At 34.5% G+C, this 26,430-nt stretch overlaps 1 protein-coding gene across 3 annotated transcripts in view; it reads left to right on the top strand.

The window, feature by feature from the left end:
* The window catches only part of SCN3A (sodium voltage-gated channel alpha subunit 3), a 113,550-nt gene that overhangs the window by 18,431 nt on the left and 68,689 nt on the right, over positions 1 to 26,430 (top strand). For 2 of the 3 annotated variants that reach the window (XM_074363802.1, XM_074363800.1), the window contains exons 1-5: positions 20,189 to 20,273; positions 23,167 to 23,295; positions 23,977 to 24,068; positions 24,864 to 25,136; positions 25,341 to 25,404. In XM_074363802.1, coding sequence (XP_074219903.1) covers positions 20,194 to 20,273; positions 23,167 to 23,295; positions 23,977 to 24,068; positions 24,864 to 25,136; positions 25,341 to 25,404 — 638 coding nt within the window. In that variant the 5' untranslated portion in view covers positions 20,189 to 20,193. Of the gene's footprint in view, positions 1 to 3,598; positions 3,776 to 12,909; positions 13,224 to 18,561; positions 18,681 to 20,183; positions 20,274 to 23,166; positions 23,296 to 23,976; positions 24,069 to 24,863; positions 25,137 to 25,340; positions 25,405 to 26,430 lie in introns of those variants that run through there. The other variant, XM_045507649.2, reaches the window with a different exon arrangement.

Raw genomic sequence — 26,430 nt, 5'->3', positions numbered from 1 at the left:
GGGAGTATTCCCTCCTTTTCAATCTTCTGGAAGAGTTTGAGAAGGACTGGTATTAGTTCTTCTTTGTATGTTTGGTAGAATTCCCCAGTGAAGCCATCAGGTCCTGGACTTTTATTTGTAGGGAGGTTTTTAATTGCTATTTTGATTTCATTTCTAGTGATCAGTTTGTTCAAGTGGTCAGTTTCTTCTTGATTCAGTCTTGGTGGACTGTATGTTTCCAGAAACTTGTCCATCTCCTCTCGGTTATACAGTTTGGTTCCACATAATTTTTCATAATATTCTCATATAATATTCTGTATTTCTATTTATTTTATTTGTTGTAATTTCTCCATTTTCCTTTCTTATTTTGGTAATTTGTGCTCTTTATTCTTCTTTGTGAGTTTGGCCAGAGGTTTGTTGATTTTATTTACTTTTTCAAAAAACCAGCTTTTGGTTTGATTGATTTTTTCTATGGTTTTTTAAATCTCTATTTTATTTATTTCCTCCCTGATCTTTATAATTTCCTTTCTTCTGCTGCCTTTTGGGGATTTTTGTTCTTCTTTTTCTTGTTATTTTAGTTGGTGGGTTAAATTATTTATTTGAGATTTTCTTCTTTTTTGAGGAAGGCCTGTATTGCTATAAACTTCCCCCTTAGCACTGCCTTTGCTGTGTCCCATAAATTTTGTGTGGTTGTGCTTTCATTTCATTTGTCTCAAGGTATTTTTTAATTTCAGCTTTGATTTCCTCATTGACCCATTGGTTTTTTAATAGCATATTGTTTAATCTCTATGCTTTCCTTTTTTTCTCCTTTGTTTCTCTGTTGTTGATTTCTAGTTTCATGGCATTGTGGTCAGTAAAGATGCTTGAGATAATTTCTATCTTCTTACAATTGTTGAGGTTTCTTTTGTGCCCAAGTACATGATAAATCCTAGAAAATGTTCCATGTGCACTTGAAAAGAATGTATATCCTATTTTTGGGGGGTGTACTGCTCTGAAATATCCACCAAATCTAATTTTTCTATTGTATTATTTAGTTTCTCTGTTGCCATATTTATTTTCTGTCTGGAAGATATGTCTAGTGATGTTAATGTGGTGTTAAAATATCCAACTATGATTGTATTCCCATCAATATCCCCCTTTATCTCTGTTAGTAATTGATTTATGTATTTAGGTGCTCCTATATTGGGTGCATATATATTGAGTGTAATATCCTCATCTTGTATCACTCCTTTAATCATTATAAAATGTCCTTCTTTATCTTTCTTTATGGCCTTTGTTTTAAAGTCTATTTTGTCTGAAATTAGTACTACAACACCTGCTTTTTTGGCTTTTCCATTTGTATGGAATATCCTTTTCCATCCTTTCACTCTCAATCTATATGTGTCCTTCTCCCTAAAGTGGGTCTCTTGTATGCAGTATATTGAAGGTTCTTGCTTTATTATCCAGCCTGCCACTCTGTGTCTTTTGACTGAAACATTTAGTCCATTAACATTTACAGTAATTAATGATAGATGTGTGTTTATTGCCATTTTGAACTTATCTTTGCAGTTGATGTGGTATTTACTCTTTGTTCCTTTCTTCTTCCTTTTGTGGTTTGGTAATTTTCCTTTGTATTATCATGGATTTTATTTAGTTTTTGTGACTCCCTTGTAAGTTTCTGGCTTGTGGTTACCCTTTTCTATAAGTCTATTAGCCCATTACTATATCTCGAACCCATCCTACCGAAAACAAAAAATTTAAAAAAGAAAGGAAAAAAACCCTGTATTTTCTTGCTTCCCTCTCCCACTCTTAATGATTTAGATGTCTTCTTTTACAATTTTGTGTTTATTTTATTTGTAATTCATGAGTTATCACCTTTCCAGTTATGAGTCTCATATCTGTAGCATCCTGCTGCTTTTCTATTTAGCGTAGACCTTTCAATATTTATTTTAGCATGGTTTAGTGTTGCTAAACTCTTTTAGTTTTTGCTTATCTGTGGAATTCTTTCTCTCTCCTTCTATCCTAAAGGATAGCCTTGCTGGAAAAAGTATCCTAGGCTGCATCTTTTTTTTTTTTTTTTCAGGACTTTGAATCTATCTTGCCACTCCCTTCTGGCCTGTAGTGTTTGTGTAGAGAAATCAGTTGAGAGCCTTATGGGGGTTCCCTTGTAACTCACTCTTTGCTTTTCTCTTGCTGCCTTTAGAATCATTTCTTTATCCTTGACTCTGGCCATCTTGATTATGATATGTCTTGGTGTGGGTCTGTTTGGGTTCTTCCTGTTTGGGACCCTCTGAGCTTCCTGTACTTGGATATCTGATTCCTTCTTTACGTTTGGGAAGTTTTCAGTCATGATTTCTTCAAAAACCTTTTCGATCCCCTTTGATCTTTCTTCCCCTTCTGGGACTCCTATTATGCGAAGATTGGCATGCTTTATATTATCCCATAGGTCCCTTATGTTGCTTTCATTTGTCTTTATTTGTTTATCTTGCAGTTGTTCTGATTGGATGCTTTCTGTCGTCCTGTTTTCTAGGTCACTAATTCATTCCTCTGCATTATCTAGTCTGCTTTGCACAGCCTTTAGATCCGTTCTCATCTCAGCCAATGAGTTTACCAGTTCTACTTGGCTCTTCTTTATAGCTTTGATTTAATTTTTGACATATTTTATATCTCTAAACACTATCTCTTTTAGTTCCTTCAATACTTTGATCACTCCTTTTTTTGAAATCTTGATCTAGTAGGCTGTCAATGTCTATTTCATTGATCATTCTTTCAGGGGATTTCTCTTGTACTTTTAATTGGGAATGGTTTCTCTGCTTCTTCATCTTGCTCATATCTCTCTGGCACTGTGGCTTATAGAGTATCAGTTATCTGTTGTGGTCCTTAAAGGAGTTTATTTATTTATCTAATGCCTATGTAGGAATAAAACAGATTTTTGGCATTTTTGTCTTTTGAAGTGGACAGTGTTCTGTCGGAGTTCTGCAGGTGCTCTGGTTGGCTGAGTGGGTCCATGGATGTGAGTCTTGGTGTATCTATGGGAGAGGGTGAGCTACAAGCATCCTACTACTCCGCCATCTTGGCCTCATCCTCTTAACATTTACTCTTAGAAGCTACTGAATAAGATTTATTGTTCTTAGTCAATCAATCAAATCAGCTTTAGATGGAGAGGAAAAGAGACTGAAAAGGAACTAGAAAAATAACCCACAACATCAATGCTGACCACATGGTCCACTGGTCTACCTCTTCAGTCTTTCTGATATTTCAAGAAAAGAAACAAAGAGGAAGTAAAGAAGGGAAAGGGGGGAAAGGAGTAGGAGTGAAGAACAGGAAGATGCTCTAGAACTCCAACCTGCCTTCAGAAGGAGTGACTGAATCAAGGCTGTCAAAGAAGAAAGTGGGGCCCTCACCCCCACTCCCAGAATCCTGAAAGTGGTTCCTGGCCCCATCCTTCCATGAGCTTATAAGGGCACAAGGGCATGATGCTTATAAGGGTCAAACAACCTGCTCTGCATTGGTTCTGCTTTCTTGACCTAGGACTATAAGTATACAAAGCACAAAAGTGGAGACCCAGACCAGAGCACCCACAGCAATCTAAATGCCAAAGATGCTGGACTCACTTCATCTGTGTTCTCTTTCCACACAGATCATGGAGAAAGAAAGCTGATGCCAAGCCACATCAGAGTTCATCAAGGATGAGATACCTATCAAGGATGTGTGGTAGAGTGGCTTACTGGAATAAAAACACAGAATCTCTTATAAGGATAGCATAAGGACAAATGAGTTAGCTCCCAGAAACGGCCTGGAGCTTTTCCGGAAAAAGGTGCTGTGACTATATAAGGTGCCTAAACTGCTAGTGGGTATAAATTTGTGTTTGTGGAAAGTGAACTAAAATCTTTATTAGCTAACAACAGCAGCTATTTCAAGACAAAAAGAAGGCAGAAGAGTGACTTCCTGCCTCTTTGCTGGTTTGTTCCTCCAAGGAGGCAAACATTTAGAGACATGGCAGAGATGACCTCAGGAAGTAGAATGACAAAGGCTATTAATGTAAGAAAGAGAAACTAACCCAGCTTTTTATTTATTTTTATTTCAAGAGTGACATTCATCCTGTGTATTTAGTGAATTACCCAGGATTGTATTTACTTGAATTTTATTATATTTATTTGGTAACTGGATCCATAACTCACCTGTTTGTACAGGGTAAAGGACATCCAAATACGTGGTCAGTATTTGGTTGTCAGCCAGCTTTTGGACTGGCTAAGTTTTTGAACCTACTGAGGGGTATTTATTTGTTTGGTGTATCAGCTGCAACTAACTAGAAAAGCTGTCTAAAATGATCTAAGTCAAGAAGGATGTTTATTGAACGTAACAAGCAGTGCAGAGGTTGTTTGGGTCCAAGAGATGAGTGAGCCATCAAGAGCCTAGGGTAGATCTGTCTCTGTGATCTGCCACCCTCCGTGTGTCAGCTTTGTCCTCACAGTGGCATCCCTTCTGGTTATAAGTGACTGCAGTAGTGTGATGTATCATATCCTGATGCAATAAGGTCCAGAGGACACAGAATTCTGTCTCCTCCTCAGCCTCTTTCTTATGAGAGAAGAAATCTTTTTTACACCCACTTGCAGACTTCCCCTCAACTTTAATTGGCCACAATTGGACCAAATGCCTATTCCTTTAACCAATGATTGGCAAGGGGTTTGGAGGAGGTGTCGAAGTGGAATGGATGTTGCAAAACTTACTTTAGTTTGCAAACAAATAGTAGAAAAATTCAGGAGCTAATAAAACCATTGATGCTGATTTGTCTATTACAGTGTTGGCCAAGTTGTTATTAGTTAGCAGGTGTCTCTCTGAGCTTATAGCTGTCTGATAAAGAAAGACAAAATCATAGGAAACATCATCTCCTAGAAGAGACTTATTATTTCCGAGATAAAATTGTTCTGAAGACAGAGATGAACTTGTACTTTCATACTCAGCTATTGTTTCCAGAGATATTGAGTCCAGGGAGAGAAAGGCAAAAATAGATTCTTTTATTAAACTGTAAATTAATAATCAATAACAACATTTGTGTATGGACAATCATGTGTTTAGATAACGGGAAAAGAACAATGGTAGAGAAAGTCTGATTTCATTTGTATTTGGCCATGGCATAGTGATATCAATACTATAGAGTTGCTTTCTCAATATGTTTGTCCAAACCAATAGTAATGCTGAATTCCTTGACATCACACTAATAACAAGAGGTACACAGAAGAAGCAGCTAGCCTAGGCTTTTAATTTACCTTTAAATAAGTCCAATGCTTAACTTACCTTTAAGTAACTCCATGCTTAACATACATGTGAGCAGGTATTTATTAGAGTAGGTTTTATGTTTACTATTAATTCATTCATATTTGTTTTGTCTTCTACATTAAAACAAAGGTGAAGACTATATTGCTACATTTCTTAGGTTGTACCACCCCATTCCTAACACAGGACTCTATACATAATAACCTCCTAATAAGGTAGCTGACTCATCCTAATTCTGTTTCTGAAAAAAATGAACTAAAATTCTTCCCATTTTGTAGGCTTGGGGCCCAGGCTATTTCCTGGACTATCTGGGTTCAAATTCTGGCTCTTTGTTACTTTTGCAACTTGGACAAGTTATCCAACCTGCGTACACCTAGGTATTTTGGATCTATAAAATGGGAGTAATAATATTACTAACCTCACAAAATTATAATGACAATTAAATGAGTCAGTATGCATAAATTACATGACAGAGTGTCTGAGACAGTAATAATTCAGCAGAGTTTTATCTACTATTATTATTTAATCCTCAAAGTCACCTGGTTAGGTAGGCATACCAACAAGGTATTATTTCAAAACTGCTTTAAAATACAGACAATAATACATAATTCTGCCTTGGAGAGTGTCCAGTGGCTATTATTATAATGTGTTGAATGCTGTGTGTATGCCTTTGATAAAATATGCTCTTGGTCACACATGTTCCTTGAGGATATGTAGTAAATACTAGACAATCATTAGCCCTAAAAGAATAATCCCTTGGAAAAAATTAATAATTTTCTTCAATAGGACAGTAGTTAATTGGTCCATTTTGTCTTTTAGATTATGCCCTTCCCATAATAATCTCTTTTTGATACCAAGAAAACACATACAGCATCTTTTCTCCTCAGAAATGGACCCAGTCTTTCCGTGACAACTAGCTCTCTTGTCATCAAGAACATGAAAAATACATTTGGATTTTTTTTCTCCTGATCTCTCAAGTAGTAAGACACAGAGCAACTTTTCATTCTTGAAGATGGCAAATTTACGGCCTCTGACATAATTTTGTTTCCATGGGAACAGACCAGAACTAATTGATTTTGTCTGTAACATAATTATAAAAATCCCTGCAGAGAAAGACAGAGAGTATTGATACTAACAGGTTGTAGACCAACACAATTTACCAAACTGTCTTCTATTCTGGAAAATTAGGCAAGATGAGAATTCATGGGCTATATGACTAATGGGAAAAAAAATACATTGCTGCAGTAATGCCACATCATATCCCAAATACTTACTGTGCCTTTTTTTCTCAGATTCTGATTCATTAACAATTATTAATTTTGTATTAATTGGTTTCATATAGTTTCAGCAGCTTATGTTAGTATCATAGTTACATGTATGTGAGCCTGGAAAACTGAACAGAGCTACACAAATCTATTTTTCTGTAATTATTTATATGCTGCTTAGCTCTTTAATATTAAATAACAAAACAGTAAGATTCAAGATAAAAATGTCAACAATAATAGGAAAAGTCAGTCAAGAATAGAATCTGTGGAAAATGCTTTGCCTCAGAGCAGCATTCTGTATTTGTCAATAGACACTTCAGTGAAGATTAGTTAGCTTCTCTGTGCCTGTTTCTCATTTATTTTAAAGGCAGGGAATTGGACTAATTGTCAAATCCAACATATGAGTTTTGATTAGCATCCTGGAAATTCCTCTTTTGGCATCTACGTAACTGTTCTGATTCTGTTGTCTAATATCCTCCATGTTCCCTTTCCTTAAAAATTGGTGGTCACAAGAGTCCCACCTCTTCATCTTTCTATTTTTTCCTAAATTAATGTAATGCATATTCTTCAGTTTCAGTGTGACTCCTTAATCAATACATTCACAGCCAAGACATCTTTCTTGAGTCTCACACCCATATCTTAATTATACACCCAGTTGTTTCAAAGGCATCTCAAACTAAGAACTCAAACAGAATTTATTATTTTGCCCTACAAACCTCTCCACTTCTCGGTTGGGTTAGTGGCTCAAACCAGAAATTTGGAAATTAACTTACCCCCTAACTCTTTTCACCCTTCATATCAAGTCATCCCAGAATCTTACTGGCCTTACACCTCTTCTAACTGTGCCTGAGCACAGTGCTTGGACCATGGTTTGTTTGCTCACTAACTTATTGATGTCCTATTTTCTTCCAGGCACTAGCTCACCTCTAGATGCGTTTCCTCATTAAAGGTCACATTAACTCTAATGAAGTATATGTTATCATTGCTATCATTATCTTCATTATGTAGATAGGGAACCTGAAAACTGTAAAAGATTAAAAAAAATTGTCCAGGGTCACAGTGCTAGAACATGGCAGAGCCAGGGCTTGAATATAGTCCTGATTGCCGAGTCTGTGCCCTTAAATAGTAGAGCTATAGTCAAATTCTCTTGCCCTCTGCTCCAGACCACTGGTGTCCATCTGCTTCCTTCTAGGAAAGCTGTTCTCAAAGGTGGTTTGCAGACAACAGGGTGTTCCTGAGTTCCTTTCAGAGGGGCTGTGAGGTCTAAACTATTTTCTTAATAATCCTAAGGTGTCATTTGCCTTTTTTCACCATTTTGACATTTGCACTGATAGTGCTAAAGTCATGGGGGTAAAACTGCTAATGCTTGAGTGGGAATCAAGGCAGTGGCATCAAACTGTAGGAGGAGTCCTTATTTTCCTCACCACCAAGCACAGTAAGAAAAAAATGCCAGTTCACCTAAGAAGTTCTTTGATGAAGCAGTATATATTATTAATTTTATTAAATCTTGACCTTAAAGAACATGTGATTTTTAATATTCTGTATGATGAAAGGGGAAACATACATAAAGCATTTCTGCTGCATACTGAGCACCAAGGTTGTCTCAAGGAAAAGCACTTGTGTAATTGTATCAGGAGCTGAATATGCCACTTTTCCCCCATGAAACACTATTTCCACTTGAAAGAAAGAACTGACAAACTATGGTTATTCAGACTCAGGTATTTGGCAGATATTTTCTCAAAAATGAACAAAGGAAAAACCTGTCATTTCAGGAAAAGCAAATGACAGCATTTGTTGTCGATGTTAAAACTGGAGCTTTGAAGTGGAAATTGGAATTTTGGAAAACTTACCTGACACTGGGAGCTTGACAGCCTCCCAGTACATTACGACTTTTCTCAAGAGATCAATGGTGATACTAACAAATGTGATTTTTGAATATTATATAATAAAATTTGTCAAAATTTGGAAAATCTGCAGAATAACGTGCTGGTATTTTACAAATGATCCATGCATGATGGTGCAAAATCCATCCAAAGGGCAAAGTCAAAAGTTCACTGATACAGTTTCAGATTTTACACTGAAACTAATTTAAGAAACTACCATTTGTAGAGTTTTGGTTTTCATCAAAGAAGAATATTCACAATTGCCTGACTCCTTACTTTCCAGCTACATATATGTGTAAGAATTTTCTTTATGTACCTCAATCAAAACGATGTATCTCAACAGACTGAACACTGAAGCAGATGCGAGAATCTAGCTGTATTCCATTAAGCCAGACAGTAAAGAGATTTGCCAAATGTAAAACAAGTTCATTCTTCTCACTCAATTCTTTTCATTTGAGATAATATGGCTATTTTCATTAAAAATCTGTTTTATATGTAAACAAAAAGGGGTTTATTCTTAAGCTAATTAAAACATGTTTTTAAATTTCCTATTTTAATTTTTAATATGGTAAATATGGATAGGAAAGTCTTCCCTTAAACAAAAGCTCTTTGAGGTCGTCTATAAATTTTAAGAGTATTAAGGGATCCTGAAACAAAAATGTTTGCAAACCATTGCTCTAGGATCACTCCCTACCTGCTTGTCCTTCATACTGCCACCATCTTCCTGATCTCCAAAGTAAACACTCCACCCCCCACCCACAGATTACCTTAGAGTGCTGAGTGAGACTTTGGTGGTCTATATCCTGCTAAAGTTTCCGTTCCTTTCTCCTACCACACCCTTTGGTTGGGTTGGTCTCCACCCATAATGAACTGCATATAGTTCCTCCCAAACAATCCATGCTGTCTCTCATGTCTGAGGCCATATACATTGCTGCCTCCCTGCCTACCTAGCAGGTCTCTATTGATATGTTTTCCTACCAACCTTCCTCCAACTACCACCACCACAACTAGTCGGCCAAATCCCAACTAGTCTACAAAACCTAGCCCAGTATTACTTCCTCAGGAAAACTTCCTGGAACCATACTCCTCCCTGGGCCGAGTAAGTTGCTACCTTTTATGGACCTCAGATGATAACCAGCGATATATAATTATTTGTATAATAATCTGGCTCTCCCAGTGTAATATCAATTCCTTAAGGGCTGGGACCATGGGTACCTAACCTAGTCCAAGCACAGCGTTGATACATAGTAGTCCCTCAATAAATATTTCCTGAATAAATGAGCCTAAAGTCCCTTCCAGGTTTGAAATTCTGCCATCCATCCCTATAATTAGATATTTTGAACCACAGTCTTTCTTAACAGAGGATGCATTTGTTTTACTCACACACTTTTATACACACAGACACTTTTTTAATCAAACAGATCATATCCTCAGATCTTTAATCCTTTTTGGTCTTTGCAAGGACAGTTCTGGAGAAAATTTGGTATGTTAAATTTGATATGTTTTAATAAATTATAATGCACATATATTCATTAATAATATATTTTCTACACCAAGGCATCAGTAGGAATTAATTTTTAAAAGCCTGCTCTAATAGGAATATAAAATTATGTAAGAACTCTGTATAATAAGCTCACAGAGAACAAGAAAGAGAGGAAAAAAATTAAAATAGAACTGGCAAAGAACTATGAAAAGTTTCTAAACAGCAACACTGTAGATGAACTCCTGAGAAACTCAGTTCACTGTAATCTTTAATGTCTCAGCCTATCCAAATGTTGAGTAAACCCTATTCCCCTTGCAGATAAAAAGCTGAGAGTGGAACTGGCCTATCTTCTCGGGATTTAGAGTCAGTAGCATGGGAATTTCAAAGAGACTACTTCCTTTAGACCAAGACCCAAATTTTTTATCCTAGCCCTTGATAAGTGAACAAGAAGGTAAAGGATTATTTATTTTTAAATAAATTTTCATGATTTTATGATGGTACTTGTTCCATGTCACCTCAGAGAAATCAAAGTCATCAGGAAAGATTACTGAGAGATTTCTACATTAAATATGTTTAAACAAATTTCATTTTAAAACTTAGGAACCAAGAGACACCAATTAAATGAAATATAATTAGTTATTTCTTTATGGCAAAGTGTTGCCACATATATGATAAAGTATTTCAATGACACAGGTTGAGGAAGGTTAAATTATAAACTGTTAGTAACAGACTCAATACTCATCCAGATCTCTGATACCAATTGCTGCATGGTTTTCATTCCATTGTCAATAAAGAAACCAAAATCAGTTCAAGTAAATGCTCAAATACAAAAGTAACCTTTCTTCTCCCTTAAGAAAGCAACTATGTTCCACAGAAATTTCTAAAGACATTTTTTTTTCAAGCTGTGTCATTTTCATTTAGCACTTGGGGAGAATCTTATCCATTCAATTCATGACAGGTGATGAGACAGGTGGATTACACATCCCTGGGTATTTAAGTTTTGTAATTAAGGGAAAACTCTTCCTACACTGAAAAGTACAAGAGCTGTGATTATTCCATAGCAGCCTAGAGTTGAAGTGACTATGTTGCCATTGAATTGACATAAAATGGCTGAAACTATTAACTCTACTTTGTACCATTTACCATGAACTTAGAAGTCACACAATAGATAGTTGATTTTTAAGAAAAACAGAATAAATGTTCCCAAATCTTCTGGTTCATATAACACTTGATGGAGCTTAAAAAAAGAGCCTTGTCCCACCACAAATCAGAAATTCTTTTTCAGATCTAGTAGGGAAAATAGAACAGTTTTTTGGTAAGTCTGATAATTTATGATTTATCTAGAATATACCTGCATAATAGCAGGAAATATAATAACAATGTCATAATATGACTATGAATTCAATGAAAAGACACAGACAGCTATTAAAATATTTTTTGTCACAGGACCAGACCAAGGAACCAGTAATTCAGATATGTACTCAAAAACATATATTAAACTATGTTATTTTTCTTATGTTACTATAAGATCTAGAGTTTCTCCTTGTTTAGAAGCTCAGTATATCCATGCAATGAACTGCCAAGAATTAGAAGGCCATTTATGGATAACCTACTATGGAGACTAGAATAAGTGTGGGGGCAGAGGCAGGTGGGTGGTTGGGGATAGGGAAAATGTCACAGATGACATTGATGATTATTTTGATGCCATGGTTGTAGACCATCCTACAAGATGACTGATGTACTCATTGTTTTTTGTTTTTATTGTTTCTATTTTCTATCTTGATTTTTTAAATGAGATTTTTGGCACAATGCAAAATAAAATAACTGTTAACTTATGTTTCAAAATTTATGTAGCTGACTTCCTGTATTTTTGACAGTTCTGTCACATTTCCAGCAGATAGAACTTTTTTCCCTTCCCTAGGAAATTGAGCAAGTCCACTCCACAGGTCTGCCTTGTCTCCCGTTCTCTCCCAGCCATGTTGTAAACATGTGTGAAATGTGTACCTGTACTCTGCACTTCCCAGCCCATTCCTGACCTCCACGGTCAGTTATAGTTCCAGCAAGACAAGACTTTATTTAAAGGATTGTGGCTTGAATTGTGAGGATGCCTGAAACCACAGCAGAAGAAATGGCTGGACGAACTGAAGATATTTAGATTATGATAACTGGCACTAATATAGTGCTTACTAATTCTGGGAACTATTCTAAACATTCAATATAAATTAATTCATTTATGCCTTACAATACCTGAGAAGTTGGTTCTCGTATTATCCCCATTTTACAAATGAAGACTGAAGCACCAAGGGGTTACATTTTGCAAAGTCATACAGCTCGCCGGTGGCAGAGCCAGGGTTTAGAACACAGTCTAGCTTCATAGTCCATGCTTTTACTACACTACATCAAATGGAAGATTCAGGAAGAAGATGAAAATTGTCTTAAAAATAGTTAAAGAGCAACAGACTGGAAAAGGAAGTAAATATATTCTGCATTGCTTCAGAAGATGCCTCAGAAGGATCCAAGGTGAAAAGCTATAAGAAACAGAATTTTGACTTCTCTGTTACTGCTGATGGTCAGACACTGTCTGGAGAACCAGTGGTCAATGATGCTGGTAATCAGAATAATGGCTGAGTTAGGCTACACTTCTTTCCTATCCTGAGATTTTTTTGAGTTGAGGATATATCACTGCATTGTTACCAGGATTTATTTATTTGGAGAGTTAGTAAGTTATAATAAAAGAAGGAGGGAGAGAAATAATGAGTTAATTTTATTGACAAGCACCACTGGCATTATTCTTTTTTAAAAGTATACTAAACTTTGGCTCAAAGGTCTCAGAACAGACTTCTGATAGATATATTAAGCTGGCTCATTGAAAATTAGATTGAATGATGTTTCTAAGTTAAAATTTGTAGTGCAGCATGAAAAGCACTACTCAAAATTTATACTTAAAAAATTACTAGAAGAAATATTAAATGGCATCTTGGTTGATTTTCTTAATCCCTCTCATTCACTTTATTCCTAACCCCCATGCATTTTTTAATTGTAGGCAATTCTTATGCAAGAAACTAAACATAATTAAATGTGCAGGATGAAAAGATGGCACAGGCACTACTGGTACCCCCAGGACCTGAAAGCTTCCACCTTTTTACTAGAGAATCTCTTGCTGCTATTGAAAAACATGCTGCAGAAGAGAAAGCCAAGAAGCCCAAGAAAGAACAAGACAATGATGATGAGAACAAACCAAAGCCAAACAGTGACTTGGAAGCTGGAAAGAACCTTCCATTTATTTATGGAGACATCCCTCCAGGGATGGTGTCAGAGCCGTTGGAGGACCTGGACCCATACTATATCAGTAAGAAAGTGAGTGTTGATTTTATTGCTCTAATACGTCTTTAACTCTTAACTTTAATTTGCTGTGGCTCATATATATATACTGCACCATAACTTTTCTACTGTTAAAGATTTTATAATATTTTTTATTTCTTCTTACTTTTAAGCACAGTGTAACAAGCAGAAACATTTATAAGAAATGAAGTCAAGATGTGGCTACAGTGAAGAGACATAAAGAGATGAACAATTTCTACAGTTTCACAGTAATTGATATTGTCAAAATTAAAACTGACATCAAGAAAGCAAAATATCTGTTACTGCTGACATATCTAAGCACACAGTAGACAACAGAATAATGGCTAAGTGAAAGAAGAGTTATGGGGCACATATACTTATTTTTTTATTTCTTATTTTGCTTGAGGTTTCTTCACAATAGATTTGTATTCTAGAAGGTAACAGATAATCTTTTACTTAGACTCCTCCTATAGAAGATATACATTGAGGAGCAAGTTTACTCAAAGATACATTTTTTGGCCCACTAACCTAGAATATGATTGGGAGCTCCTCTTAACCTTAATTTGTAACAGGCTAGATTCTGGAACACCTACATTTTGTTAAAACATCACTCTGAGAAAAAAAATATCAAGAACAAAGGCCAAAAAATAACCCTCAAAATTTTCAATATATTGCATAAATCAACTGTTATGACTGTGCCTTCCTAATGCAATAATAACCACATAATTTTGTCAGAATTAGCTAGTTTTTGATACCAGCTGTGCAGTGTTTTATAGGAAATAAAAAAATGGATGATAGATTCTATGCTTTCTAATTGGGTATTTTGGCATCTTATAACCACAATTTATATTTCACATTCACAAGCATAAAAGTGAGCCTATTTAGGCACTAAAGATAAATTAATATCACCATGAGTTACTGGCTTACAGATTAAAGGATATATTGATCACTTTTATTAGTTGAAGCCAGCCCTTTAAAAAGGAATGGCTAAAGAAGTTGCATTCTTTAAGCAGCAAACAACTTATAAGATCAATGATGTCTAAAAGAACTGACAAGTAACTACTCAGACATAGAACTAGCCCTATTTCTCTAAATAAGTGCTTCTCAAACTTGCATATACATTCACATCATGGGAGGATCTTGTTAAAATACAGATTCTGATTCCATAGATCTGGGGTGGGACCACAGATCCTGCATTTCCAACAAGCCCTTAGGTGAGATTCATGTTGCTAGTACATGGCCACACTTTGAACAATGAGCCTTAAAATACTTTATTTAAAGTTACAAATTAAAGCAAATTAAAAAAACAGGTCCTTTCTTTTTCCTTTTAACGTAGTTTCATGAAAGATGCTATGTAATATGTATTCATATATTTCTAAAAGTAATTTATTCTACTACTTTACTAAAGAATTGATAAAAATTTGAAATTTAGTTACTGTAGTATTATATACAATGAAGACAGTGAGACATCCCCCAAAAAACTAGAATAAAATTTCCCTCTAAAAATTATTTATTCAAACTGCATATTTGCAAAGATACCTTCAAGAGGTGGGGGTATGACTTATACCTTGACATGATTAAAAGTATTTACTACATGAAGAAAGGAGGGAATTGGTAAAATTAAGGGGGAAAAAAGAGAATAATAGAGACAAACAGCATTTTCCCAGAAAGACAGATCTTTAGTTAATAGTAGCCCTGAAAGCATTTTCCTCCCAAATGTCACTTCATTGTACAGGGGCTACACTAGGCTATCTAACCAAGATGTCATCAAATGTCTGCATTATTTAATTAAGTCAGTTTATTTGGACTCTACCTTTGGTAAAGAATATCTGATTATAATTTGTTTTCCCACTGATCTGCTTAGAAAGAAAGAATGTGTTGGTTATGCTATAGCAATTATTTCAGCCCATGTGACAGTGATATACCTGGTTTTAAATAAATAGATTGGCATTCTAATTTTACGTCAGGCTTTCAAGCTTGGTTAACGTGAGTCTGCTGCTAGGAAACAGACTGTTTATGTACTAACAAAGTCAGTTTTTATTGCCTCCCTGTCTGAGAACCAGACTTGAACACTGACTTATTCAGTAATGGCTGTGACCCATCTTAAGAGACATCTAGACTGTTTATTGTTGGTGGCACTGCTTTCCTTTATGAAGTGTCTATAAAGATAAATTGAGGTGCTATATAGTTTGTGGTTCTTAGGATAGAAGGACCTAATATACGAAGCTAATGGAGAAGTTCTTATATTTAAAATATGGTAGAGAGCTTGTTAATCTTAAGAAATAATGCAGGTGAAAGGCATTTTAAAAGTGTAAAGCATTATGTAACTCTGCTTCCATTAATTAATGATACGTTTACATACCTAATTTAATCAGATATGCAACATCACAATGTATTTTAATGGCATTCAAATTGATCAGGTAAAAACTTGAGAATAGTGACAGTGATAATAATAATAGCTAACATATGTTATGCTTATAGTTTGTCAGGTACATTTGAATGCTTTACCTGGTATTAACTTACTTAATATTCAAAGAACCAGTGGGGCAGGTACTATGTTAACCTCATTTTGTAGATAGGAAAGTGAAGCCCAGAGGAGTTAAGTAACTTGACCAAAGTCACATTCCGTAAGTGGTGGATTCAGGATTTGAACCTAGGCAGTCAGGCTCCAGAGCCAGAGCTCTTAGCCACTAAACAAAACTATATATGGTGTTTATTAATAGAATAAAACAAAATGTTAAAAATTGGTTGTATAATTTTGAATTCGCTGATGGATGTGGTTCTACTCAGAGATGTAAAGCTTATTCTTGCCTCAAGTAGTGAAAATTTTAGTGAATCTGGAAAAAAGAAGTAGAATTCCAGAGTGGGTAATATCCAGTTTAACATACTTCCAGATACAACATTCGTCACCTTAGTAACAGTATAGTACTTATTACTATTTTTTTTAAGTCACATTATTACTTATCATTTCTTGGAGAACAGATTTTGGAATTGACACTGTTTCTCTCTCTCTTCTAATTACTTGTCATTCTCTCAAATAATTTTCAGTTTAGACACCTCTCTCAATAATAGAAGGGCCCCAAATTCCAAATGCCTTTCTTATAATTTTTTCACCATACAGGACATTAATGTTTTATTCCTCATTTCTCAGGTTTTCTTTGTGTCAGAGATTGGTCTCCAGAAATAAACTGAGATTGTGTTCTTAAAGGTCTGCTCTGTTCCAGAACCAGTAAATTCACTGAAGACGCCCTTGGCATGTCACTTTTAATCCCGTTAGTACTGCAAAGGCTAATCTTGAGGGAAGAGCAGAGGATTGCAGGTTTAAAGGGACAATTCATTCCTGTTCATTGTTTTTGGAGATTTTTCAAAATAAAATCCTCTCTTGATGTCACAAGTGGCAACTGCTTTTTCAGGGATATTGTTTCAAAAAAGCATGAATAAATGCACTTTAAATTATGGTAAACTTTACATGTTACTGCTGTCATTGAAAGTCTAAATGGATCTAGATTATTCAACTTTAATACTGAGTAATTCAATCCTGTGAATTCAAGAAAATCCTTTAATGCATGTGTGCTTCAAGGGCAGTCTTCCCAATGTCCACTGTTCCATGTGGATAATCTCAATGCTAGTAAAGAATAGTTTGCTTGCCTTCTTCATAGAATTGGTCAAATTCACAGAGTGCAATTCATGGAAAATGGTTGGTTAGGTAATGGTTGTGTCCATGGTCTTGAATACAAAAAAGGTAATGTGCAGAGAAGTTGTTTTCTGTACTCTTTATACTCATAATATAAGTATTTTATATTTGTAAAATATGAATATTATACTCACAATATACCTATTCAAACAGAGCATGTTGTCAGTGAACATGAATATATGGGATATAGCACTTAGTTAATGGATAAAAGCATACTATTAAGTAAATGGTTATATAGAATAGATGTCTTAAAGGTAAATGTCATCTTAAAGGTAAACCCACATTTAATTAAAACAAGTATTTATTTGTAAGCCATGCTATTAAATACTGTGAAAAAATGTAGAAAAAGTAGCTAATAGGCTCTTTATGCACAATTATTTAGAACAACTTCTAGCCTAGCCCTCAGTGGAATGAACCCTACATGTAAATTGCTACTTGACTATAATTACAAGCAACATGCCAGTGTGTGTATATTAATACACTAAGACTTACTGAAAAAGGGAAACAATTAGGGGAGTGATCAGAAGGCAGTATGATTTATCTGGAAAGACATGAGAGCAGAGGTGATTTTGATAGCTGAGGACATTCCCAGAAAGTAGGAATTTTCAACCTTGGCTGCATATTAGAATCTCCTGAGGAAATATTTTTAACATACAATTGTCTATGCCAATCCTCCAGAAACTGATTCAATTGCTCTCACATGGATCTCATATATTGGCAATTTTAAAATCACCCCAAGAGATTCTAACATGCAGACAGGACCAAGAACCTTTGATATAACAGTGGGTCATTGTAGGGGGTACCTCATTGTCAGGTCTGTTGTGGACCTGAAATGGGAGCAATTTTACATTACATGACATCTCAGGTGCCTCCTTCCTGTAGGATTCTGTGACACTTATTTTCAGAATCAGGGGAAGAAGCTGACAGAGTGACTGGGACTGACAAGTGAATTGAATTGGCTGAAACAGAGATGCTTTGTTGGGAAAAATGAAAGATGATCCTAGAGAGACCTAGTAGTAAATCGCTGGGTAGCACAGCTTAAATACTAAATTGATGATTATAGGTTTCAGGTCATAGGATTTTATCTATGGAATGCCCTTTGAAATGATGTACTTCAGCCTAATTCTTAATGCAGCTGTTCCTTCTCAGTATTACCAGAAGATCTATAGAATCAGCAAAAACAGATTATTCAGTCTGTTTGAACATTTTAAAGTAGGACAACTACCATAGGGAAAATAGAGAACCTTCCTAAACTTTGTAGTTAAAAGACTTGATGTAATTAAAATATGTATAAAAGATTATTTTAGTGGCAGTATGTACCGAGTAATCTGAAAAGTTACAAAGCTGAAGACAAATGGTAAGCTTTAAATAGAGTCTGGAAAGTTATTTTACAATTTGGTAAAATTTTTATGTAGGATCATCAATTTGTATCAGGAAGTTGATACCTTAGAGACAGATTAGATAATAGTACATCGTATCTTTATTTGTAGCTATATGTTAATTTAGGGGAGAAACATCTAACATGTTTATAGTCATGATATACAAACCGGTTTAAACAAAGAAATTCAAACAAATCAGGTAAAAAGATTTTTTATGTGTGTAAGCTCCTCAAATAAAACACGTCTAATCTAGTTTTTTTCCTCCTATTTTCTTTTTCAGACTTTTATAGTATTGAATAAAGGGAAGGCAATTTTCCGATTCAGTGCCACCTCTGCCTTGTATATGTTAACTCCGCTAAACCCTGTTAGGAAAATTGCTATTAAGATTTTGGTACATTCATATCCTTTTTATGTGGATTGTCTAAATACTGCTTCTAGTAGTTGATTATATAAAAAATGTCACTTTTTAAAAATATATATAAAATAACTTTGAGGTTAAGGATAACGTTTAATCTGTTGTACTCATTGATTTTCTGCTATTTATAATAAGATTATTGTAGAATGACTATAATGATTCTAAAAGTAAAAATGCATCCATAATAGTGAATGTTTAAATGAAACATGTATTGTAGAAACGACAGCAAACTTTCATTAACCTCAATTAGATCATATATAACCATTATTAGAAACATAGTCTATTGTGCTTAGTATTATTATGCATGTTACCAAATGTTCAAAATTTTGTGCCTTAATTGGTTCTATATCTTCATCACTTCCTCCTTCCTTCTTTCCTTCAGTAAATATTTATTAAACTACTATGTGCCTATGTATCTGATAATATGTATTTAAAAATCATTGACCTTAAAATTACTTACAATAATAGTCAAAAAGTACATGTAAAATGACTTAACAGGTGGGGATTTCAAGAAAATTCTCAAGAAGTGATCATAAAATAGAAAGCTGATCTTCAGAGGCAGTGTTCAAGAATGGGCATCTTATCCAAACAGATTCAAAACAGGCTAACATAAAAACTAAGAGACAGAGTTAACCTAGAGACAGGGAAAACAGGACTGATAACTTTTGAAGCATTTGAATTCTCCCATTTTATGGTTTGATATTGGAAAGTATGTTTTAAAATAAAAGATTTACCTCAAAATATGTAATCATAAGTTTCTTCGAGTAAAGTCTGGATTGAGATTCTAAGAGAAATTACTACAGCTAATTCTTAGGAAGGTTTTAAACCAGTGTTTGTTTAGGTATGGTGTGGACTAGATACAGGAGGATAACTAGATGGCCTGATAAGCTCCCCCACAGTCTAAAGTAAAAATAAAGTTAGAAAATAATACTAGCTAATTAGCAAAAGATTGTCTCTCCCTTTATACTCATGTTGTAAACACTAAAGGAACGAGTTACATCATTCTAAGACTACTAGAGTTCCCAATTACAGTAGAATTCTCAATCAGTGTAATCCCTGAATATATGAAGCTAAATTCTCAGGCTTATTATACCACAGTCATTAACCTTTTGTTTGTCAGTTAAAATTTTAAATGACATCTGAAATGTAACTTTTACATTTCTACTATAAACTTACTGAAGAATGGTCATTCTCCCTTGCAGTGCAATTTCACACAACTCATTGAAATGCAAAATTTTCATTTTGCTTCAAATAGAGGTCTCTTTCTACTGACTTCAGTTTTGTGAGGAATGATGTAAAATAAAAAAAGAGTGGACCAAGATTATATTACACGCTTTGAAGTTTCTTACTGTTTTGCCATTTTTTTTAAAACAAATACATAAGATTAATTTTACAGGTAACTTGTATTAATGATTTTTTTTCTGTATTGGATCATTTGTAAATGGCCACGATATTGTACTAGCATTTATTCCTTAACTATAATCTACTTTATTCAGCATGCTTATCATGTGCACTATCTTGACCAACTGTGTATTTATGACTTTGAGTAACCCTCCAGACTGGACAAAGAATGTAGAGTAAGTAGAAATGACTTCTTGGAATGAGAAATGCACACTCAAATTCTCTAGCAATCTCCTTACAGTTATGGTCTGATTTATGGTTTCCACTTTTTAAAGTCAGGCTAAACACTTCAAAGAAAAAGTTATTTCCATAATATGAAAAAAAAATAAGGGAAGTTCTTTGGGAGAATTTTCTTACATTTCCAACAAATGATAATTATCTGTTTAAGAAAGGTTATTAATTTTATACATTAGCTGATAAGCTATACAACCATTTAGCATAAAAGTTAAAACTTGATCACAGTTAACTTCATTTTAGATAAAACACAATGACCATTGAGTAATTTTATAAATAAATTATTTTATTCTATTATATTACTATTACTGTTATATTCTGATAAAAATAGATTTAGATGTTTAGCTCTATATTATTATATTAGGCATTTCGGTCATATGTTATATCACCACATTTAGGAAAAATACATTTAGGTATTTAAGTTACTTTGATGTTTAATTATGTTTAGATACATAGTTTAGACACAGCATGCATGCTAAAACACCATAGATATGTTCTGTTAAAGGAAATAGAATGTCTTTGCAAAACCATGCTGAAAAAATAACAAGGCCTAAGGGGAAAACATGATTATAGACAGAGCCCTCAAAACTTATAAAACTTTGTAATTAGAACACTAATAAAAACAGTAAGAATACCACTAAAAAGATATTGGCCTAGTTAAAGCTCTACGGACATTTGTACCTAAAATCTCAGCCAACAACCTCCCTGAAGTCTCAGACCCTGGGCTTTGTCCTTTCTCTCTTGAAACGGAGACCCTGGGGACATCTGAATGATGTCATCAAAATAAAACATTTGATTCAATATTTTAATACAGAGGGAAAGGTCTAAGCACAGTAGCCTTGGGCATGTTAAACTAGCCGCTGCTTGCACTAAAGAAGAAACTTCTCGTAAGTTTTTCATTAGTATTAAGGTCTTTTATTGTTAAGTATGTTCCATGAAAATGTATAGGAAAAGGTGCCCCTGATTATTTCAAAACATCAATATGCTGAGGAAAACTGGGCTTTAACTAACACAATTTCTGCATTATAACAACATTATTCCTCAGTTTGTCAGTCACATATGAGATTGTGACAAAGCAACATGCTTTTCAGGGAAACAGAAGGTATCTAGGTTATACAGGCTATTTACGTATGGTACAATACTATGATCAGGTATTTTGTTTCAGTGAAAAAGAGAATTTTATTACGTTCTTACTGCTATATTTTTTAAAGTAATGTCTAACAGGAGATAAGTTATTGTGACAAATACTTTTATTTCTATTTATTATAGATGTCTATGAGGATTTACAGAATCACTCTAAGCCATCATTTGTCAGTGTTTTAACACAATAAAGATTTTTTTGATAGTAAATTGAAAATGTTCCCTAGAAATCATTTTAGTAAAGAATCCAGTTCTTATGTTGAGGCAAGCCATTCAACAAAATTCTCAGTTGCCATTTATGATTTGGGGGTTACCAAATGGACATACCTATACAAAACTATTCTCTATTAATTGTTGTAAAAAGGAGGAGGTATATCAGGAAAACTAGACTTGAGGATTTCTATATACAGTTTCCTCTGATTTCTTTGTTCCCTCAAAAGAGAGAAATTTCTACAGGAAAAAAAAGCAAAAATAACTTTCCTTTTTTCACACATAAAATACGAGTAGGCTGGAAAATATAATGGATTTTAATGAAAGTAAATTAAATCTTTGCGGCTTGAGAGAAGTAAACTGAAGAACAAACTTAGACTGTACTTTTTAAAAGAATCCAATGTTGAAAAACAAATATTCTCACCGAACTATTTTTGGAAGAAACAGAAATAACTTATACTGTCAACACTGAAAGGAGAGAGGGCTAGAAATGCACTACCAAACAGCAAATGGAAAAGTCTTTCACCATTTCGGAGGCTGAAATTTGGATTTAAGCATGTTTAAACGATTTGGCCCAATTGCAGAGAGACAGTAATTGAGGCAAGGTTAGATTGAGGAATTTTGTTATCCAGGAGTTTTGGTAATTTTGGTAATTGTGTAAACACATAAACATAAAATATTAATGAACTGAAAGTTTTCTGGTGTGTGTGTGTATATATATATATATATATATATATATATATATATATATATATATATATATATATAATAATATATATATATTTAGGGAGAGAAAGAGGAAGGGAGGAAGAGAGAGAGAAGCAGATTTATAACTCTGTTCCTGATTCTTAAGCATAAAAAGGGGAAGTATATTTTCTAGATTAGACATGTAAATATCCCTAAAAATAACTCTAATCATTAAGAAGTTTAAATGAAATATTTTATTATAAGTAAATTAATCCAGGAAATGTTATCTCTAGAGCTATACTGTCCAGTGAGGGAGCCAGTAGCCACAAGTATCTGTTGAAACTTGAATTTAGCTAATCTTAACTGTTGAAATGACAACACTTCAGATATATTGGTTTAAATAAAACATAATATGCAAATTAAGTTTACTTATTTCTGCTTACTTTTTTATTTGGTTACTAGAAATTTGAAAACTACGTATGTAGCCTGTATTATATTTCAATCAAACAGTGTTGCTCTAGAAGATCAAGCCTGATGATTATAAAACACATGAAACTGTTATTCTAAAACCTAAATATTTAAACAAAATCAGATTCTTTGTGGAAAATATCTGTTCAGTTTAACCCTTTACTCAAGCTCATAAGACTAATTAAACTAGTAGGCTTTTTATAAGCAGAAATGAGGAACAAGAGCTTCATGAACTAAAAAACCACCAAAGGATAGGATTTGCTGTATTTGAAAACATATATTTTAACAGTTCAAATAAAACTGTTATTTTTGTTTGGATGCTTTTCCTAGGTACACATTCACTGGAATCTATACCTTTGAGTCACTCATAAAAATCTTGGCTAGAGGGTTTTGCTTAGAAGATTTTACATTTCTTCGTGATCCATGGAACTGGTTGGATTTCAGTGTCATTGTGATGGCGTGAGTATTTTTGAAAATATGTTAAGCTCAAAGGAATGAAAACAGTCGGTGCATAACCCAAGTAGTTGTGACATATTTTAAATGTAGTTTGCTTATTAGCCAAATTAACCATATGCCTTATATATTCTGAGGATACCTATTAGAATATATATTGCAAGGTAAATATATCTGGTAAATGAGCAATAACTGGAATTACTTTCATGTCATTCAGTCTTTCACTTCATCAAAATGAAGTTATTCATTGACTATAATTTAATACCACCAACTGTACTTTGATTAGTTTTGCAAACAAACTTGTTGATATTAGTGAAAATTTCATTGAAATAAAGAAACACAATTTTATTCCTTAAAGGCAGCTTTTAGCACATGATACCCTGAAGTCTATAGCAATTCCATAAAATTCAAACGGCTCTATATGTCAAACCAACCCACCTTTCATTCTTTATTTAGTATAAACTTTGCCAAAACTATCAGTAACTCTGATTTAATTCTACAGGTATGTAACAGAATTTGTAAGCCTAGGCAATGTTTCAGCCCTTCGAACTTTCAGAGTCTTAAGAGCTCTGAAAACTATTTCTGTAATTCCAGGTAAGAAAAAACTGGTGCAAGATGGTAGGCCCCTCTTATATATCAAACTTCTATTTTGTGTTATTGTGTTTGTGTGTGAACTCCCTATTACAGATATGTGACAGAGTTTGTGGACCTGGGCAATGTCTCAGCATTGAGAACATTCAGAGTTCTCCGAGCACTGAAAACAATTTCAGTCATTCCAGGTGAGAGCCAGGTTAAACACCAAGGCTGATTTTAGATATACTGTAATAGCACTGAGGTTGAAATTACACTTGTAACATTAGCCTTGTTGCTTATTATTTTTGTTTGTCATCTTCAAGAATGCCAAATGAAATTACATGCTTTTTTATAAAGTCAGCCTTTGAGTTTAACAGAATTGCATGAGATGTCTATAAAAAATACTAGTTTTGCTTTCTTTCTCACCCACTTTTTTTGCGTTTATGATGTAGTGTATTCTCTTTTACATTCTAAAAAAGCTTTGCTAACATGGCTTTACTAACTGATTGAGATTTTACCATTTACTGCAGATCTATTTTGAAAATGGATCTCCTTTTATAAAGGAGAAAAGATTATTATTGAACAGCATATTAATGGCATGGGATTTTTATTATTTCAAGATTCTTTTCTCCTCTAAATCATTGCTACTTGGAGGCTAGTATAAAAAATGATTGGAGAGAAACAGTCTCATGAAACACAAAGTCTGAAGTGGAAAATAACTTCAGGTTTGTCTTTATGTGTTTATGGCAGCACATAAAACAATACATTAAAAAAACTTCCTGCTCAGATATATACGCTTTCATTTTGAAACTCCAGAAGTACACTGTTCATAAATAAAATCTGCTCTTCATCCCATTTCCCAAACCATCTGGCTGTCCATAAAGCTTTGGAGTCTAAACAGTCAAGCAGTTGTTTGCGGGGAAAGAATGTGTGTGACTATTAAGAAGACACTGTGGCTTAGGGCACTCTTCCTCAGCTGACCTATCATTCTCTCTCCTCAGGTTTGAAGACCATCGTGGGTGCCCTGATCCAGTCTGTGAAGAAGCTTTCTGACGTCATGATTTTGACTGTGTTCTGTCTGAGCGTGTTTGCTCTAATTGGTCTGCAGCTGTTCATGGGCAACCTGCGGAATAAATGCTTGCAATGGCCCCCAAGCGATTCTGCTTTTGAAACCAACACCACCTCCTTCTTTAATGGCACAGTGAATACAAATGGGACATTTGTTAATGTAACAATGAGCACGTTTAACTGGAAGGATTACATTGAAGATGACAGTAAGAAATACTACTCCATGGTTAATCTTAGTGTTGCTGAAAGAGTTTTCAACTAAATAGTTGAGGCTGTGGGCCTGAAGCCATCTTTATAAATTACTTTATTGGTGTCCACTTTGGAAATAACTGAGATAGCCAAATTCTCATTTATTCCTAATGTCAATAGGATTGATACAAAATGAAATAATGTATTCTTTATATTAACAGGTCACTTTTATGTTTTGGATGGACAAAAAGACCCTTTACTCTGTGGAAATGGCTCAGATGCAGGGTAAGGAACACTTTTTTTAAAGATGTAGAACACTTTGGGAAAAAAAGCAAATAGAAAAAATATACATGGGTAGCCTTACATGTATATAATAGAGTGGTGCAGCCTACTTAGGAAGTACCTTCTCTGTCTTATTGGATTGGTATCAGCTCTAACTCACAGCCATTAAAATTATCCCTTTGGGTCAAGACCTTTTCTCCAGAATTTCAGTTAAAAATGTACCTGAATTATCGCTCCAAATGTGAAGACTCAGAGTCTGTCTTATCTATAAACCCATCAGAGCCATTTAAGAATTACAGGGAAGGAAACATAAGATGGACACATTTTGATTGGTGTGAGGATATGTTGATGGGATGAGTTTTGCTGTGGCTGGAAAAGATCTAGACTGTAACATGGTTTTCAGGGTGCAAACCCAGTTGGGAAACTACTTTGAGAGACTTAGGTATTCTTGAAATAGCATAAAACCCTATGTGCAAGGAAGCCACGTGGCAGATGAATGTCAAAGGCATGTGCAAGTCTGAGTCTGCATACTTTGAAGTTCTTTTTTGTCACATTCTACAATAAGAGATGCTGTAATATCTTAGTCATTCTGCTGGTCTCTCATACTTAACATATTTTGCCAAGAGTACTGTAAATTAATTTTAAGTCAGGGTAGAGACTGAATTTTTTAGAAGCCAAGGGATAGCAATAGTAACTGACTCTCAGATCACAAAACTTACGCAGAACATATTTTGAGTCATCCTAGAAAATGGGAAACTAATGTGACCATAAAGATCGAAGAGACCACAAGATCTTATTGAAACCATACACCAGACACACAGTTGGAATTTTTTTTTCCTGATAATTTTCCCAAACTTTGTTAGGAGAGTGTAGTGAATAAGAGTATAGATAGGTTCTATGGTTCATATATACCTGGGTTCAAATCCTAACTCCACCATTTACAAACTTTTTTACATTGGAGAAGTGTCCAAAGCTCTCTGCATTTGAGTTTATTTCTAAAATGAGGAGAGTCAAATTGTCTCTCCCTTG

The sequence above is a fragment of the Camelus bactrianus genome, chromosome 5, assembly GCF_048773025.1.
Source record: "Camelus bactrianus isolate YW-2024 breed Bactrian camel chromosome 5, ASM4877302v1, whole genome shotgun sequence".
Classification (NCBI taxonomy): Eukaryota; Metazoa; Chordata; class Mammalia; order Artiodactyla; family Camelidae; genus Camelus; species Camelus bactrianus.
Note: the sequence above shows the minus strand (reverse complement) of the source record. Positions and strands in the feature narration are given on the sequence as shown.